Here is an 18,097-nt window from a genome sequence, read left to right as displayed (position 1 = left end):
ACTTGGGTCCTATTACTTTCATAAGACAGCAACTGAATAAATTAAAATTCTGGAGCCTCAGTTTCTTCCCCCGTGGAATGGATGCACCTTGCCTTTATTCCTTGGCAAGTGTGCAAATTCAGTCTTTTGGAAAGAAGTTAATCCTACTTATAGCACTTTACAAATATGCTCAGGGCCTAGAAAACATTTCATGATTCTTAGGTTACTTTCTGTCTTTGCAGAGTATCCCTGTTTCTTACCTTGACCTTCACCTGTGTCTTTTAACATTTCTCCCTTGGTCTACTTCCACCTTTTTTCCCCCTACTAATGTCTTATAAGGCTTTGTGTATTCTTTATAATGGAAGTTCTAGAAGACAGCTCACTTCATAAAGCATAATTTTGCACATATTTATGCTCCTAGGACACCTACCCTCCAGAGAAAAGGATGGAGAGGGATATGGAGCATAATAAGTAGCTAGAGAGACATCCTCTGCCATTTATTCAGGAATAATAATTGCCTTCTCAAAGGATGTTTTGAGAATTGAATGAGGTAATATTTAAGGGTTGTTTAGCATGGTGTCTGGGCCATGGTAACCATTAAAGAAATGCTGCTATGACTGTTGTTATTGTTACCTGTCTGCTGAGCAGTAGAATCAGTACTCCTGGGCCTACAGTGACCCTTGGGGGACTTCCAAGCAAGGAGTGACACTGTGTGCTCGAGCCCTTAACTAGAGACCATATGCTGAGTTTGTACTCCTGATACTGCTGAATGCATGAAATTTCTGGGAAAATAACTACAAGACCCTATCCTCCTTCCTTTTTAAGAGCCAGATTAGCAAGAATGGGCCTTTAAATGGAGTTTCTATTCTCCAGTAAGAAGTCTTAGGTGTATGGAAGGTCTTCAGGAAAATTTTTCATGAAGGCAATCCTTTGAAAGACACCAAAGAGAAGGGTTTAGAGTGGAAGCTTAGAGACTATGGTCTCAAGTCCTCCTTTGGCCATTTACTTCCTGTATGAGTTTTTATTTTTTATTTTTTTGGTAGTTGTAGATGGACAGCATATCTTTATTTTATTTATTTATTTTTATGGGGTGCTAAGACTCCAACTCAGTGCCTCACACAGACTAGGAAGTGCTCTGCCACTGAGCTATAGCCCCAGCCCCTGTATGAGTTTTGAATAAGTTCTTCAATCTGAGACTCCAAATTCCTCATGTGAACAATGAAGTAATATGAACTTTTCAAGAACGTCTGAGTAGTGAGTCCTCCATGAGTCCAGGGCTAGAGCTCAACCACACTGCATCCTTTTCTCTTCCTCCTGGAAAGATATGCTCTTGGTTCAGTGTAGGCATCTCCCCTGCTAACCCTCTTGGGGGTTTCACTAGCCTGTGTCCCAAGAAACATCTATCCACCATTCGTGTTTTCTTTTTCAGTTCTACGTGCTCTGCCATGTTCCTCTAGTTTGGCTGGATGCTAAAGAGATTTAAGACAGAGTTGGCTCCTGGTAAAAGGCTGGTATTAAAATCGTTTTTTGTTGCTACCCAACAGAATGTGTAAGAGACCTGGCCCCCTTCCAAAGAAAAACTGAAGAAAAACTATTCAGTTTACTATGCAGATGCTTGAAAGTGATTTAGAACAACTACTCAACAGCTCGAAATTCCAAAGAGAAAGTCATCTTTACGACAAGTAAATGACTGATTCATTTATCCAGAAGATAAAGTGATTTGTTCTCTTGCGGAAGGGGAATTCAGTTTCCTTATTTACAAGGAACAAGGTCAGAGCTGAAGATGCTGTCTTCCAAATACAAAGCAAATTTGTAGAGGGTGTATTTCACTGAAAGCCAATGTATAAATTACATAAGCGGGGGAAAAAAGAATTATAGGGTCTGCAATTGCTTTCCAGGGTACAAAAGGACATTTGATTTTTTTTTCCTCTAAGCATAATTCAGTAGGAAGTGACACCCCAGGGAGCCAAGATTAGGATTTCTTGTAGGGCAAGAAAGACATTTTTCTAGGGGAGGGAAAGATAATGTGAGGGTTTGGGGGGCGGTAAAGATGATTTCTGCCATTGAAAAATGCTTATATGAAGCCCAGGATACAAGCAGTTCTCTTTGATTATCAAGCATATTTCTGCGCACAAATATATCAATATGTAAGGGCAAAGGTAGCTTTACAATTTCTCTACTGAAGTGGCTTATAAGTGGCAGTTGGATTGAAAGAGTGGCAGGAACTACTCAGAAACTACTTGTCTTGAATCTTTTTTTTTTTTTAACGGGTGATATTTATGCATTTAAGGATGAGATGATGAGAGGAAGTGTCTAAAACTCTCCAGCTGTCACCTCTGTACACAGAGGTGGTTTTTTTTTTTTTTTTTCTAATTGTTCTTTTATGATGTGAGAGACTCCAGAGACTCCTAGGGGATGAAGCTCCCAGGGTGTCTATTGCTTTCCAGGAAGACAGAGGCAAAGAGAAGACAGTGATGTCTTGCTTTGGGGTCTAGAGCAGTCCATTGTCATTTGATGATCCAGGTTCTGACAGTTGGCATCAAGTGATAATTTAAGTTTGCTTCTTTTGAGGGTGTTTTTTGTTACCATTGTCTGGCCAAATTACTGAGGCCTGAGAAGGTGCGTCCAGTTGGTCTTAGTTCTAGAATAAGCCAGTGAGGAGAGCTGGGAGGCCGTCAAGCTAACAGGAGCCTTCCTGCCCCCAGAACCAAGTCTTCTGTCAGCAGAAAATATAGTAGTGAGAATGTCAGCAAAAACTAATGACAGCGGTGGAGACTTTGGACCTCTTGCATTTAAAGATTGCAGAAAGTTAAGATTTGAAACCACCTAATTTTTTTTTTTAACCCTAATGAAAGGAGAGAATTCATCACCCTGTGATATGCAGGGATCTGCTGGGTGCAAATAGAAACACCGAACACATGAAGTTTGGCTCCCAAAGCACAAATGCTTTACATTCCCATATGCACAACTGAGTTTGAACTATTTTTGAACAGGGACTGGGAATAGGATTTCCAGATTAAAAAAAATACCACTTACTAAGTTCAATGCGAATTTAGATACATAACAAATTTTTGCATAACCCCTTCTCAGGCAAAACTGGGGACATACTTATACGACAACTTATTTGTTGTCTGTCTGAAATTCAAATTTAACTGAGCAGCCTGCATTATTGTTATGTACTAAGTCTGGCAACCCCAGCTAAGAAGTAGGTAACATGGAGCAAAAGAAGAATAACTTTTAGCCACATCTATTCTGCCTCAGTTGCTCTGTGTTCTCAAGGAGGGGAAGGTAAGGAAACCTAGGGAAAAATCAACTGTGTCGTTTGGATCCCTTGAAGAGCCAGTGTAGCCTGGGAATGAATGCAGAGCATAAAGGTCAGTTTTTTTGATGACCCTTAAACCATATGCTGAGCCTCCTGTTAAACTCTTTTTCTATAAATTCCATATATATATATATATATATATATATATATATATATATATATATTTGGTGCAGCACTGAGCACTGAACACACAGCAAGGGCTTTACCACTAAGCTGTATCTCTAGCCCTTTTTATTTTATTTCTTGTGATAGGGTCTCTCTAAGTTGCCAAAGCTGGCCCTGAATTTCAGATCCTCCTGTTTCTGCTTCCCAGGGAGCTGGGATTACAGGTGTGCATCATTGCACCAGGCTTAGAATAAGTATGTTTTTGATATAGACTAATTTTAGCTATCATGACTATATTGGTAACTTGTTTTTTTTTTTTTTTGGATTCCTCAATTACAGAGGAATGAATGTGTCTGGAAGTCTTTATGGTATGGATGCTATTCCATATTGAGTATTAGCAAAATCTTTGAATTAACAAGGAAATTCTTTTGAATTTTAAACAAAAACCCACATTTCAGTTTCCTCATCTCCATATAGTAGGGGGACTGTTTTATCTCTAGAGTCTCTTGCAACTCTGAACATTTTGTTATGCTGTGATGGCAGTTTATAACGAGTGCTCAGCCTTTGGGAAGCTTTAGCTTTTGTCTATGTCTTTTGTTTACAGGTACATCTCTAACATCCTCATCACAACCCCAAGAAAAGAGTAGCCCCATTTACCTCAATTTTCACAGACCATGGTGTTGTGAAATTACCTGCCCACCTCATGGTCATGAACCCAGATCCTTCCAGTTCACTTTCTGTAGGCTCCGGAATGCTGGGTCTTCAGAGGTCCACTAGCAGTGGGTGACTGGCTCCAGTAACCCTCTTACCCCATTATGGACTGAGGATACAGGGTTGCTCTTTGATTGCTGAAAAAGCCATGGTCAGTGGTACGACTCTGAGAACTGTACCCAGAACATGCTTGTGAATATGTCCTCTCATTAAATCAGTGTTCACATCTTGGTCATTTGGATCAGATCACGGGGCAGGTTATTTCTGATGACTTTACTGATTCAGAACTTCAGTGTGTACATTGAGTGTGTCTTGGCTTGTGACTGAGCTTCTTAGATATGGGGAGTATTCAAAGAACCGTGTATTGGAATTGGGTTCCAGTAACCTATGAGACCTGACTGTGAAATTATCAGAAGTTTTGAGACCTGATTGTTACATGCAGCCATTATTAAAACTCAAATCATAAACTTAAAAGGTAAAATATACTAAAAGAAAGCAAAAAACCCCTGTTACTTCCTAATTCTATTCTCTGCATTTCCTAATTATTTTACTGTATATATCTGTGTTCTTGTCTGTATAGTGAAAACACTATAATACTAAGCAGGCCTTGATTTATTGTTTCATTGGTATCTAGGCTTAATAACTTAATGGAGGCCATGTTTCCAATACAGATTAAACTTAAACATGACCTGGTGATTTCTGTGTTGTAAACATGCTTATCATGGCCAATTTCAAGCCACCCACGTGTGTGGGAAGGGATGGGCATATACAGACGTGTTAGATGCAGAAAATTCTTTAAAAAAATTTTTTTTGGGGGGTAATATCCCCTTCTGATGATCCTCTCATCGTATCTTCTTGTTCCTGATTCCCACTGAAGCTAAGTTTTGATGTATTATTTAGAGAACAGCCCTTTCCTTTGTCTCAAATTTTTATAAGGAAAATTCTGGTCAGTAACCCCCCAACAGCTTCTGTCCTGATCTTTTCATTCCAATTAACAGACTGACCAGTGGAGAGGAGGAAGTGAGTTTCCTCAATATACCTTGGACCTAGAGGATGTCTGACTGTTCTCTTTTTCTGAGTGGCAAACTTCCAGGCACGAGTTCTGCTTCTAGGGAAGAGACAGATTTACTTTTGGGGAATAAAATTAATTTGGGGATAGAGTTAGTCAAGCTTTGTGTGGCCCCACAACTCAACATATAACATGTTGTCAGTTTCATCAGTATTAAAGGCGGCAGCCCTGTCTCCAATTGTTTGTCATCTTCATTTCATTTTTAATGAGTTCTTAATTCAGAAGGGCAAGTTATTTATTAGGGTTCTAGAACCTTACACTCTGAAGTGAGAGGTCTTAAAGATGAGGGTGGATCAGCCCCAGTTACAAGTGTCCACCCATCCTCTATCGCACAATCTGGTCCTTTCCTATTTCTGTTTGCCTTACTCCTGGTAACTTGGCCTTCTAATAAAATCTGTTAATATTTAATCTGACTTTATCTCTGGGGTTTTCACAACCCCAGTGACAACTCAGGTCTGAACACTCCGTTCACTTGGCATCTTTTACCCTGATATGTCTAGTTCTCTTTTCACTTTGGAGTTGTGCAGAACTGCATTTGAATCCTGGCTCTACCCTTTACTGATTAAGTGACCTGGAGTGTCAATTTTCTCTACCTGTGTTTTTAAACTTGCAAGGTTACAGCAAGCTAAACTGTAGAGATGCAACACAGTCCTTACTTGGTACATAGGAAGTCCTTGAATTGTGGTAGCTACCATTCAAGTTTCCATCTTCCCTCCTCTTATTAGGATTTCTGAAGCTGGTCCTCGATCTTTTCCATTTATATACACTTAGAGTTTGCTCAGCATCCCAGCTTTAGCCAGCACATGCTTTGGGGGTACACAAAGCTCCTCTCTCTCCACCTTGGCCTTCTGGTTAGAGCCATCTTTGTGCACATTTTTGGTGAACATTAAGACATTACAGATGAAATATCCTCCTGCTCTTTATCTGTTCAATGCCCAAATTCCTATGCCCTTCCAGGTTTCTCATGTCTGTCAGGGGCGCCCTATTTGTTCCTGACCTTAGGCTTTCACATTGTATTCTCTACTGCCCATATCTGATTATTACGAGGCCACGCAGACTCTTTCCCGTGGCTTCCTGCTCTCCATTTCCAGGGCTAACCCTGATGTGAGCTGAACAGCTGCTCCCAGCCCCCTCCAGCCTCTCCCTGCTCGCTGCCCTTGATGTGCTTGTTTTCTCCTTTGTGCTTTTGCTCATGGTGCTCAGGGGACACTTGATGATCTTTGAGTTAGTTCTTTTATTATTTACTGACTTAGATTGCTCTCTAACTCTTTGAAATATCTGTCTTTTCTCCTCAGCTAGGTTGTAAACTCCTTGAAGACATGACAAAACAAAACAAAACAAAAAAAACCCAAAAAACAAAAAACAGGTCATAAACTTCTCAGAATTATTGTCATAGTATCAAACCAAGTACTCAGTAAAGGCCTCCTAATAGCAGGAATAGATTGGCTCTAACCCTTCCCAAGGTCTTCACATTGGCTCTCCAGTGTCAGCTGCCTTTGTTGTACCTGCTCTTAGCTCTGACTCTTTCCTGTTTGAGCTTACCACCATACACACACACACTCACACACACACACACACACTCACACTTACTAACTAAACTGGGCATTAAAATAATAATCTTTCTGTTATAATTTTTCATGAGACTCTAAGACATTAGGTACTCACTACTCTACCTTGAAAAATGTGATGCTGGATGATCTAGGAAGAACTAGTAAAGGAAGTGGGAAAAAAACTAGTTTTGTGATCTTTTTCTCAAAAATATGAAGTTAAGGGGTTGAAACAGACCAGGAAATTAGGAAGAAAATTTCTTTCCAGAGTCATTGACATGCAGAGGCATGACTTTCTTCTAATGGTGGAGGCCTAAGCGCCTTCTCCTTTTCTCACACCAGTGAGAGGTGTCTGAGGAGGATTCCTGAGAGAGCTTAATTTACGGTCTCTCTCTTCAAGGGGGAAAATAGGACTGATATGTGACTCATGATTAAGGAAGTGAAAGGAGCAAGTTTGTGACTAGAGCTGCTTGTCCAGTGGCATAGGAGAGAGAAGTGTTTTCATCGGGAGTCAGAAGCACCTTCACTGGTGATGGGTCACTTCCCATGGCGGCCCATTTGTTGGGTAGGTTTTAAATGAAAACATGTGCCCACGTATGTGCCCACAAAGAACTTGCTGATTGTTTCTTTGGCTGAGAAGAAGCTTTTTAGTTTAAATCCATCCCATTTATTGATTCTTGATATTAATTCTTGCACTCTAGGAGTCTTATTAAGGAAGTTGGGGCTTAATCTGACATGATGGAGATTTGGGCCTACTTTTTCTTCTAATAGACACAGTGTCTCTGGTTTAATTCCTAGGTCCTTGATCCACTTTGAGTTGAGTTTTGTTTCATGCTGTACAACCAGATATATGAAAAATTGTGCTCTATATGTGTAATGCATTCTGCTGTCATAACAAATTAAAATTTACAAAAAGGAAAAAAAAAAAAGAAGAACAATAGGGCTAAATATGGAGGCAGAGAAGAGCTACTGTTTTCCACAGGCACATCACCTTCCAGCCCTTGAATGTACTCACCTTCCCAGAAACTCTGATTGAAGAGGTGTGGTGATTTAGGAGGTGCGGGCATGTGTGTTTGTGGTATGGGATATTGAAATCAGGGTTGCTCAACTACTGAGCTACATTTCCAACCTCTCTTTAAAATTTTATTTTGAGACAGGGTCTTGCTAAGTTGCCTGGGGTCTCACTAAGTGGCCTTGAACTTGGGGTCACCTGGCCTCAGTTTCCTGAGTTGGCTGGAATTAAAGGTGTGTGCCAAAACACCTGGCCTGAACAGGAGTTTTTACTGAAGTTTCATTACATAGTCATGATTGATTAAATGATTGGCCATTGGTGATTGAACTTGACCTCCAGTTCTCCCCTCCCTGGAGGTTGTGGTTGGTAGGAGAAGTGCTGAAAACAAAACAAACATGCCAAAAATCAAAAAGTCAAAGCTTGTTCTTTCCTTACCAATGGGGCTTGTTGCATGTAACCAAAGATTCTTCTTTAACTCTGGAAATTCCAAAGACCTAAAAAGAGCTGTGTACCAGGAAGCAGGGGGCAAAAAACCAGTATTCCTACTACATCCTACCCTCAAAACCTCCATTTCCACAGGAGTTTTACAGCTTGAAGTAAGACTGGGCTATAGGAGAGAGGACCCTAGAAATAAAAATTGCAGTTCCAATTGTTCAGTTAATGAACATTTTAATTACTGAAATGACATTGTTCTTATATCTAGAATGACTGGAGGGATTTTTATTATTAAAAATGAACTAGAAACAGGTGTGGCTCCTGTTGAGGTTATCATGCCAGGAGTTAGAGAGTAACTTTGTATAATCAGGAAAAAGAGAAAGAAGAAAGCTGTTGGATAAAACTGTTGTTCGTTGCAGGTTTTGAGGTACCTCTGTTTCAGCAGGAGAGCTATATTTGTAGATTCTGTGCAAGCAAGGTGGGTGCACACACACCTTAGACTTCTCTTTGACACACACCAAAGCAACTGAAGTTGTAGTCAATTCCTATGAACGCATCAGGTGGAACACAGCTGCAAGTTGAATTCAACTCCTCCAAGAAATCTTTCCTAACTGCCCACAATCCAAACAGTTCTCCTTAGAACTTCTTTAGTTCCTATTTTTAAAAACCATGTAAAGTAACACTTACATACATGGGCCAACTAATTGACTCCATTGGTTTTTTCTCTCATCCTTATGATCAGTGTCTCACTAGGAACCAATGTATTTTATTTTGGGGGTATTTTTTTTATATATCTTTACCATTATAATGTACTTGACTATGGTTGAGATAGATACAAACCTTACGGCCACATCAAACATCTGTTAAGTGAACTGAATAAATATACAGTTTGGTCTAAAATCTAAAATGAAATTATTCTTTCTTCTATGGGACATGTCAGCCACCTAGAATCAACTTTCCTGTGTTCTGGTTGGCCAATGAACTGTTGAACAGGGTGCTAATGAAATAACTAAGGTTCATATCATCTTTTATTTGTTCATGAAAGTTAAAATACCATAGTAACCAGTGAGTGTGGTTTAGTGTGTGACATTAATCCTCTTCAGGCATGTACTCAGAGATACCTTTGGTCAACTCGCATGGTACTCTGACGTTTGCTTTATCTCATGATCATCAGTGAGCTTCGGTCCTTGAATTAATGACTTTCGGATTTTTGAGAACAAAATTTTCTGTAGACCTAGGAGAGTTTCCCAGGCAGCAGGAAGAATATTCTGAGAATCTCTCTCTCAAGATTGCTTCAGTCATGGGCAGGGCAAGTAAATTCTTCAGGATCCTAGCTGCTTTATTAGCACCTCGTTTTCACTGAAGATGGTAGAGGAAGGTAGTTTGCTTTTATTAATAGCCCTATCTACCATGAGACATATCAAAGAAATTAAGTTCTCCAAGGAGCCTAGCAGGACTGGAATCTGTTAATCACTTCCCTTCCTCCCCTGCACCTTTCTTTCTTTCTCCTGGCTTGATTTTAAACTCCTGGGCTCAAGGGATCCTCCTGCCTCAGCCTTCCAAGTAGCTGGGACTACACATGCACGTTACTGCAACCAGCCATGAGCTATGAATTCTTGATGTCTCTGTGAGCAGAATGCATGAATCATATGTGTGCATTGAACAATGAAACTGTGCTTCCCCTGCAGGTGATACAGGCTTGCCATTCTTGTCCCAAAGCAATTGAAGTGGTGGTCAATGCCTATGAACACATCAGGTGGAACATAAAGTGGAGAAGAGCCATCCCGGATGATGACTTGGAGGTAAATAATTAATTTATTTCCTCTGGTTTTCACTACCAAGTATTGATAGACTGAAATTCAAGTATGGAAATTTCTAATAAAAAATATTGTTTTTGAGAATATTTAAACAATCTTTTCAAATATAACGAGAAAAGGGTTGTAAATTCAGGTTTATATATATTTGATAGAGAGTTTATAGCTTTATCAAACATACAACATTAAGAAGTCTCTCAGGGAATTTCTCTATTTAAGGTTAAGTTGAATACAGAAAGAAAGGTGGAAGTTTTACTTTCCATCAATTTAGACGAATTAAATGATAAGATTCGGGGTTGTTTATATAATATTTTAAACCAGGAAATTATAGTTTTTTTGTGTAGATCATTTCACCCAACTTTTTCTTCCTTTTAACAATTGTTTCTTTTTAGTTATATATCACATTAGGATTAATTTTGAAATAATTATAAAAGCATGGAATATAATTTGCTATAATTCAGTCCCCAGTACTTCTCCTTTCTCTCTCCTTCACCTTTTTCTTTCCCTCTATTTTACTGATTCTTCTGCTATTTACTTATAGGTTTTTTGTTCAATTAGTGTCTTATGGGTATACATAATGGTGAGATTCACTGTGGTATATTCATATATGTATATAAGAAAATTAGGTCAGATTTATTCCACTATTCTTCCCTTATTCTGTCTCTCCCTCCATCTTAATCCCTTTCATCTAGTTACTAACCTTTCTTCTATTTTTGATGGAATTCCTTCCCCTTTTTTCCTTCTCTTTCTTTATTCCCCCTTATTTTGGATTAGCTTTGGCATATCAGAGAATATATTAGACCTTTGACTTTTGGGATATGGCTTATTTCACTTAGCATGATAGTCTCCACTTCCATCCTTTTACCAGCAAATGCCATAATTTCATTCTTTTTTTCTAGTTAAGTAATGCTCCATTGTGTTTACATAACACATTTTCTTTCTCCATTCATCTATTGAAAGGCACCTAGTTTGCTTCCATAGTTTGGCTTTTGTGAACTGTGTTGCTATAAACATTGATGTGGCTGTCTTCCTATAGTATGCTGATTTAAAATCTTTTGGTTATATATTGAGGAGTGGGATAGCTGGGCATATGGTAGTTCTATTCCTAGTTTTTGAGAAGTCTCTGTACTGCTTTTCCAGAGTGGTCGCACTAATTTACAGTCCCACTAACAATGTACAAATGTACTTCTCTCCCAGCGTATTTGCTAACACTTATTACTATTTGTATTCTTGAGCATTGCCATTCTGACTGGAATGAGATCAAATCTCAATGTAGTTTTGATTTGCATTTACCTAGAGATGTTGAACATTTTTTCATTTCTTCCTCTGAGAAATGTCTGTTTAGTTATTTTGTCCATTTATTAATTGGGATATTTGGGGGTTTTTTTGGTGTTAAGCTTTTGAGCTCTTATATTCTGGATAATCATGCCATATCTGAGGAGCAGGTGGCAAAGATCTTCTCTCATTCTGTAGGCTCTCTCTTCACACTCTTAATTGTTCTCTTTGCTGTGCAGAAGCTTTTTGATTTGACGCCATCCCACTTATTGATTCTTGTTTTGTTTTTGTTTTTTTTCCTTGTGCTTTAGGAATCTTGTTAAGGAACTCAGTGGGCCTACATTTTTTTCTAGCAATTGCAAAGTTTCTGGTCTAATTCTTGGGTCTTTGAACTGCTTTTAGTTGAATTTTGGGTGAGAGATGGGATTTAAGTTTCATTCTTCTGCATATGGATAACCAGTTTTCTTAGCACCATTTGTTAAAAAGGTTATCATTTCTCTCGTGTGTTTTTGGCACCTTTGTCTAGCATCAGTTAATTGTATTTATGTGGGTTTGTCTCTGTATCTTCTATTCTGCTCCATTGGTTTTTATGTGTGTTTTGGTGCCAGTACAGTGCTGTTTTTGTTACTGTAGCTCTGTAGTATAGTTTGAGGTCTGATATTGTGATGCCTCCAACATTGCTTTTTTTTTTGCTTAGGATTGCTTTGGCTATTCTGAGTTTCTTATTTTTCCTAATGAATTTTAGAACTGCTTTTTCTACTTCAGTGAAGAATGTATTTTGATGAGGATTGCGTTGAATCTGTATAATACTTTTGGTAGTATGGTCATTTTGAAAATATTAAGCCTGCCCATTCAAGAACATGAGAGGTCATTGCATCTTCTAAGTTCTTCCATTCCTTTCTTGAGTGTTTTATAGTTTTCATTGTAGAGGTCCTTCGCATCTTTCATTGGCTTAATTCCCAAGTATTTTATTTTATGTTTTTTGAGGTTATTGTGAATGGGATAGATTTCCTAATTTTTTTTCCAGCAGATTCACTGTTGTAGTATAGGCAAGTGATTAATTTATATATGTTGATCTTATATCCTGCTGTTTTACTAAATTTGTTTACCAGCTCAAGAAATCTGGTGAAGTTTTTGCAGTCTTCTAAATTTAGAATCATGTCATCAGCAAACAAAGACTTCTCCTTTCCTATTAATATCTCCTTAATTTCCTTCACTTGCCTAATTTCTCTGTCTTGAGTTTCAAGGACTACAGTGGAGTGGTAAGAGTAGGCATCCTTATCTTGGTCCTGGTTATAGAGGAAATGCTTTCAAGAAATGCTTTTTTATTCATTCAGTATGATATTGGCCCTAGGTTTGTTGTATGTAGCCTTAGAATGTTGAAGTAAGTCCTCTCTGTCCTTAGTTTTTCTAGTGTTTTAAACATAAATGGGTGCTGCATTTTGTCAAATGATTTTCTGAATCTATTGAGATAAGCATGTGATTCTTATCCTTAAGACTATTTATGTGGTGGATTATGTGGTCTGTTTATTAATTTATGTGTCTTGAAGCAACCTTGCCTCCCTGGGATGAAACACAGTTGATCTTGGTGCACTTTTTTTTTTCTTTTCAAATTTTTATTAAGGGAAAGGAGATTGATTTGCTGTTTTATAACAAATTTTCCTATTCACCCATTTAAACAAGTGGGGAATACTTTTAGATGTATATTGTGCACTACCTTTTAAATGTGTTTTTGTATGCAGTTTGCCAATATTTTATTAAGAATTTTTGCATCTATGTTCATCAAGGATATTGGCCTGAAGTGTCCATTCCTTGATGTGTCTTTGTCTGGTTTTGGTATCAGGGTGATACTGGCTTCACAGAATGAATTCAACAGTGTTCCCTCCTTTTCTATTGAGGAGGACTGGTATTCATCTCCTTTAGAGTTTTGGTAGAACTTAGCTGAGAATCCGCCTAGTCTTGGGTTTTTATTTGTTGGAAGGCTTTTGATAGCTGCTTCAATTTCATTACTTGATATTGGTCTGTTTAAGTTTTCTATATCCTCATGGTTCAATTTGGGAGGGTAGGATGTCTCTAGGAATTTTTACATGTCTTCCAGATTTTCTAGCTTATTGGAGTATAAATTTTCAAAATACTTTCTGATGATACTCTGGATTTTAGTAGTGTCTGTGGATTATGTTACTAACTTTTAAATGCCTTGATGTAGTTATTGTTAGTCAGGAAATGGAGTATTGCAAACAAGCTATGAGTCATACAGAAAGCCCCTGGCAGAGCCACGTTCACCTGTAGACTTATGTACTTAGCTGTCTCTGTAAAACAGTCCTTCCCCAGAGTACCCTGTCCTTGCTTTTAAAATCACAGACTGTCCTCAACACACAGAGAGGCATCAAGTATAGAGTGCAAAGTTCCCTGGACTTAGAGGTCGATGGCTTAGGTGTGCAATTGTTTTCTGCTACTTATTAAGCTCTTTTACTTTTAAAAGTTGCTTCACTTGACTGAGCTTCATTAATCCTCTACTCCCATTAAATATATGAATTTGGAGGTCACACAAGACACATAAAGGACATGCAATAATATTAGATTAATTTGAAAAGATCCAGATATCTCACGTGAGTATGTTTTCTCTCATTTCCTGGGTTCTGAGTTGTGCAGTATTATTTCTCCTCCTGGCTCTCTATGTACCTCCTTCTTACCTCCTCATCTCAGCTTGATGTTTAATTTTGTCTCAACATCAGAGACCCTAGAAGGCTGCCCTCAGGTATAAAGTGGGGATTGAATGCATCACTGTTGATTTTTATTCATATATTTGTAACGTTAACCTGTCATGTCTTCCTTTACAGAGATACTTTGATTTCTACCACTCTCTCTTCACCGTATGCTGCAACTCTCCAAGAACCCTCATGCATTTATCGAGATGTGCCATTCGACGAGCATTACACAACAGATGCCACAAAGCAATTCCTTTGCTTTCCCTCCCATTGTCATTGAAAAAGTACTTGCTTTTAGAGCCAGAGGGAATCATTTATTAAGCCTTATGAGACAGCAGTTCCCAATCCTAGATATTTAAGTGGACTCGCTGGGTAGACACAGTTTGCATAAATAAAATGGTACTTGGGTTGATTATAACACTTCAGGGATTTCAAAACACTTTAAAAACACTATGTCATTAATCCTGGAGTATCATGGTGAGGGGAAATAAACAAGGAAAGTTAAGGAATTTTCAAAGACAAGAATGTGTTCACAAGGTACTGGTATGACAGTAACAGCTGACAGGTATAGCGCTCTTACTAGGTGCCGGAGACATTATGTTAAACTTTGCATATATTATCTCATCAGGGACCCATGTTTTCTTACAACCATTCTCACTCTCTACCTTATCAGTAATAAGTTTACATTACCATATAGTTCGCAACATAGCAGGTTTTGTGATGGGCCTCTTAAACTTGGCGTGTTCCTTCATGACCATTTAGCAGTAATTACTGTCACTAGTTTTGCAAACTCCTATTCCCCACACCAGGCTCCTCAATTTTAGTGAAGAATGCACATGAGCACAGGCAAAACAGGGAGATCTTTGAGTCTGATTAGAAACGAGAAGGGAAGACCAGTCCACTTAATAGTCAGGAATGGCCGTTTCAATACACACCCATTAAGCGAGACTGGAGATGCAGAGATGAGTCAATGGGACTCCTCTTACTCTCCAGGATCTCACCATTTAGCTTGAGGATCCGGACCTATAAGCAGGCAACTGCTATAGAAGAGATCGGGGCAAGAGTACAGGTGCAGACTCATGTTTATTGCTTTCAAAGTTGTGTTTCTGACATGAAGTGTGTGATTTTTCTTTGAAGCATGATAATAAAGAGTGAAGGGATTGTGTAAAGTAGAGGGATCTTCTGCTGTGGTTAGGGTAAAAGTATCTGAGTGTCTCTGAACATCCAGATATTGTCTTATTTTAGTTTCCTATTTAGTACCTTCCTGGATTCTTTGAGAAAAATAATACCCACTCAGTGGCTCCTGTATGTAGCACAAGGAAGGTCAGGAAAGTGGGCTATTGATAGCAAGGGTGTAAGGGGAAAGACTTGGTCAGCTATTTTGCTCTTTTTATGTAATAGACTGACACGTGGAGTGTTTTAGCTAGAAGATAAGGAGCACTTTGCTAGTGACAGCTGGTTTCAGGAAGTAAATAGAGTTTTTGAAAATGGTACAAGTTTGAGAAACTTGGAAAGATAAGTGTGTTAATCAGACTTGCTAGAAAGAGGAACTTAGATAATTCACCTCTAGGTCTCTTGGTTTATGAGGCTAACTTTGCTTCACTTTTTTTTGTTTTTGATAGTCACTTTTAGATAAGTTTATTGCCTCTTAGCATTGCTTTTTTTTAATAGGTTAAAGCAGAAGTAATTAAGTGCAAACAAATATATTTGCCAGTTGCAAGCAGGTATCTTTTATTTGTGTGGTCCTCCATCATATATAACTTTGTATGCTTGTGTGTTGAATAGAGATGTGGTCAAATATTCCACTAGACTACCAGTAGGCTGTGCTTCTGAACTGGGATTCTCCTACCCAGTTGTGCTGTGGAAGAAAAACCATAGGTAGATATAATAATCTTTTTGAAATATTAGTTCTACTCAACTAACTTAGGAGAATATGAGCTCTCTATCATAGGACAGAATGCTGAATTTGCATGAATTATTCATATAAAACATGAACTTTCAAAAAGTAGTATACTTGTAGTGAGTGGTATAGGACACACGGAGGAACATTTGAAGGATTGCAAGCTCTCCTCCATTGTCGGGAATGTTCTGGCAGAAAAATCTGTGACATACTGACTTAGACAAGTAAGCTGATGCTGAGGAGGAGGGGAGGTGGTGTTCCTCCTATTTGGGGAGATAGTAATGTTTCCAGCTAGCTTGTGTGTGTTTAAACATCTATATCAATGTAGCATAGAATATGTGAATACTCATTTAGAAATGTTTATTTGTGGACTTAAAGTGAGCTTTTTTTTTTCTTCATTTTTGAACTTTACAGAACTTAAATAAAGCTCTTCTCTTTCCTTTCCTCTTTGAGTGTTGTTTATTTACTGATAAAACTCATCTTCCTAACGCGGTGTTGACTTTTCAGCAGTGACACTTGAAGAACTTTACATATTTCATTGCTTCCTTCAACATTTAAAAAGAAAAAGAGAATGAAGCCTTGTGCCCGTGAATAAATAATGCTTTCCCAAGAAAGTAAAGGGTAAAGATGGTGGAAAAGCAAGTAAAACTCAGGCTAGTGCTACAGGGAAAAGAGTGTTTTAATAATAATGAACAGATTGTGCTGACTCACTCTCCTCCACTTCTCACCTCTTCTGTTGTCCTGGGGTTTTTCATTTCCCCTCATTCTCACCATCCTCTCAACCCTGGGCAAAGCAACAGAAGAAATTACATCCTCATGATGCCTGTGTTGCTTTCTGGGAGAACTTCCTGTAAATAGACATCTAACGTCCTGAAGAAAAAGCCATCAATCTTCTGTAAGTTACACGCCAAATAGAGGCTATGATGTGAAGAAAAGACCACCTGTCCGGTTTTCTCACTTCTCTGGATCCAGTCAGACTCCTGTTTTATTTTTTAATCACCTAGTGTTACATCTCCACTTTGTCCTTCCATCCTGAACCCAGTGGGTTCTGATAAAAACACAGCAGTGGAAAGTCAATGGTAGTGCTCAGAAAAGCAACAAACCATTTGCAGTGGGTTATCAGTGTTGGAAACGACAGCTGAGCCTGATATTTGTATGACTCATCTGATTGGGAAGAACTCACAAAAGTCCTAAGTTCATACATTTACAAAACTTTTTAAAAAAGGACTCTTGACTATTCACTCACTTTCTTTGAAATGCAAACATCGTACCTAATGCCTGGGAGGAACTCCCTGTCATTTTCTAATAAGAGGATAAACAGGTGCATTAGTTCGATGTTCAGTGTCTTTCTATCTGGGCTCATAGATCAGCTCCCTCTCGCATTTGACCTATAATCTAGGGGAAATGATATAATTATTCCCTTCCTTCACTTCCTCATTTGTAAAATGAGAATAATAGAGGCTCCTGTCTCATTGCACATTTATGGGATTATTTCAAGGGTTACATTAATGCATTAAAACACATAGAACTGAGCATGACAGTTAAGCATTTTACTATTGTCATTGTCACAATCATTATAATTTATGGATAGGTTTCTACCAGTGGGGTATTATATCCTTAGAGTGATGCTGTCACTGTGAGTGAGACACAAAAGAGTTCTGTTCACTTTGGGAAATGAAGCAGGCAAGCTCCTATCATGCTGAGCACTATCCCACTGTCCCACCAATGACCACTGGGAATCAATGGGTAAGCAAGATGAACCAGGTCCCTGACCTTAGGCTTTTTTGAGATGAGGAGTGAGGGGTGGAAATAGCATTGATGTGGAGGATTAGGAAACAAGCCAAATGGATTCATATTTGAAAATTTTCCCTTTGTAAGTGGGTTTATCAAGGAGGCAATGACTCCTTTTATTATTTTATGAAGGCTGTGGGGGATCAATTGGAAATTTACCACATGGACAGAGAGGATTGTTCAGCTGCTTCCTTCTTCAATGGGGAAAAGAGTAGGAGATCACCATTCAGTGGAGGAGTATGGATTAGCAATGAGGACCCTGAGGGTCACGGTTATTGTACATCAGAATGAATGAACAGGAACGGTTGGAGAATTTCATTCATTGATTTATACAGTACTACTACACATACAGTTCTGGATTAAATGGGGATGGAAGGAGGGGAGTGTTTTTACTAAGTCTTTGTAAGATTCAATGTTTTTATTGATTAG

At 38.6% G+C, this 18,097-nt stretch overlaps 1 protein-coding gene across 1 annotated transcript in view; it reads left to right on the top strand.

Annotated features, from left to right (window-relative positions):
• Asb4 (ankyrin repeat and SOCS box containing 4) overlaps positions 1 to 16,321 on the top strand; it is a 58,439-nt gene extending 42,118 nt beyond the window's left edge. Inside the window, exons 4-5 of the mRNA XM_005331807.5 lie at positions 9,869 to 9,982; positions 14,110 to 16,321. Of these exons, the coding sequence (XP_005331864.1) occupies positions 9,869 to 9,982; positions 14,110 to 14,298 (303 nt within the window). The 3' untranslated portion in view covers positions 14,299 to 16,321. The remainder of the gene's footprint in view (positions 1 to 9,868; positions 9,983 to 14,109) is intronic.
• The last annotated feature ends 1,776 nt before the right edge of the window (positions 16,322 to 18,097 follow it).

Source organism: Ictidomys tridecemlineatus, chromosome 2, assembly GCF_052094955.1.
Source record: "Ictidomys tridecemlineatus isolate mIctTri1 chromosome 2, mIctTri1.hap1, whole genome shotgun sequence".
NCBI classification, from domain to species: domain Eukaryota; kingdom Metazoa; phylum Chordata; class Mammalia; order Rodentia; family Sciuridae; genus Ictidomys; species Ictidomys tridecemlineatus.
Note: the sequence above shows the minus strand (reverse complement) of the source record. Positions and strands in the feature narration are given on the sequence as shown.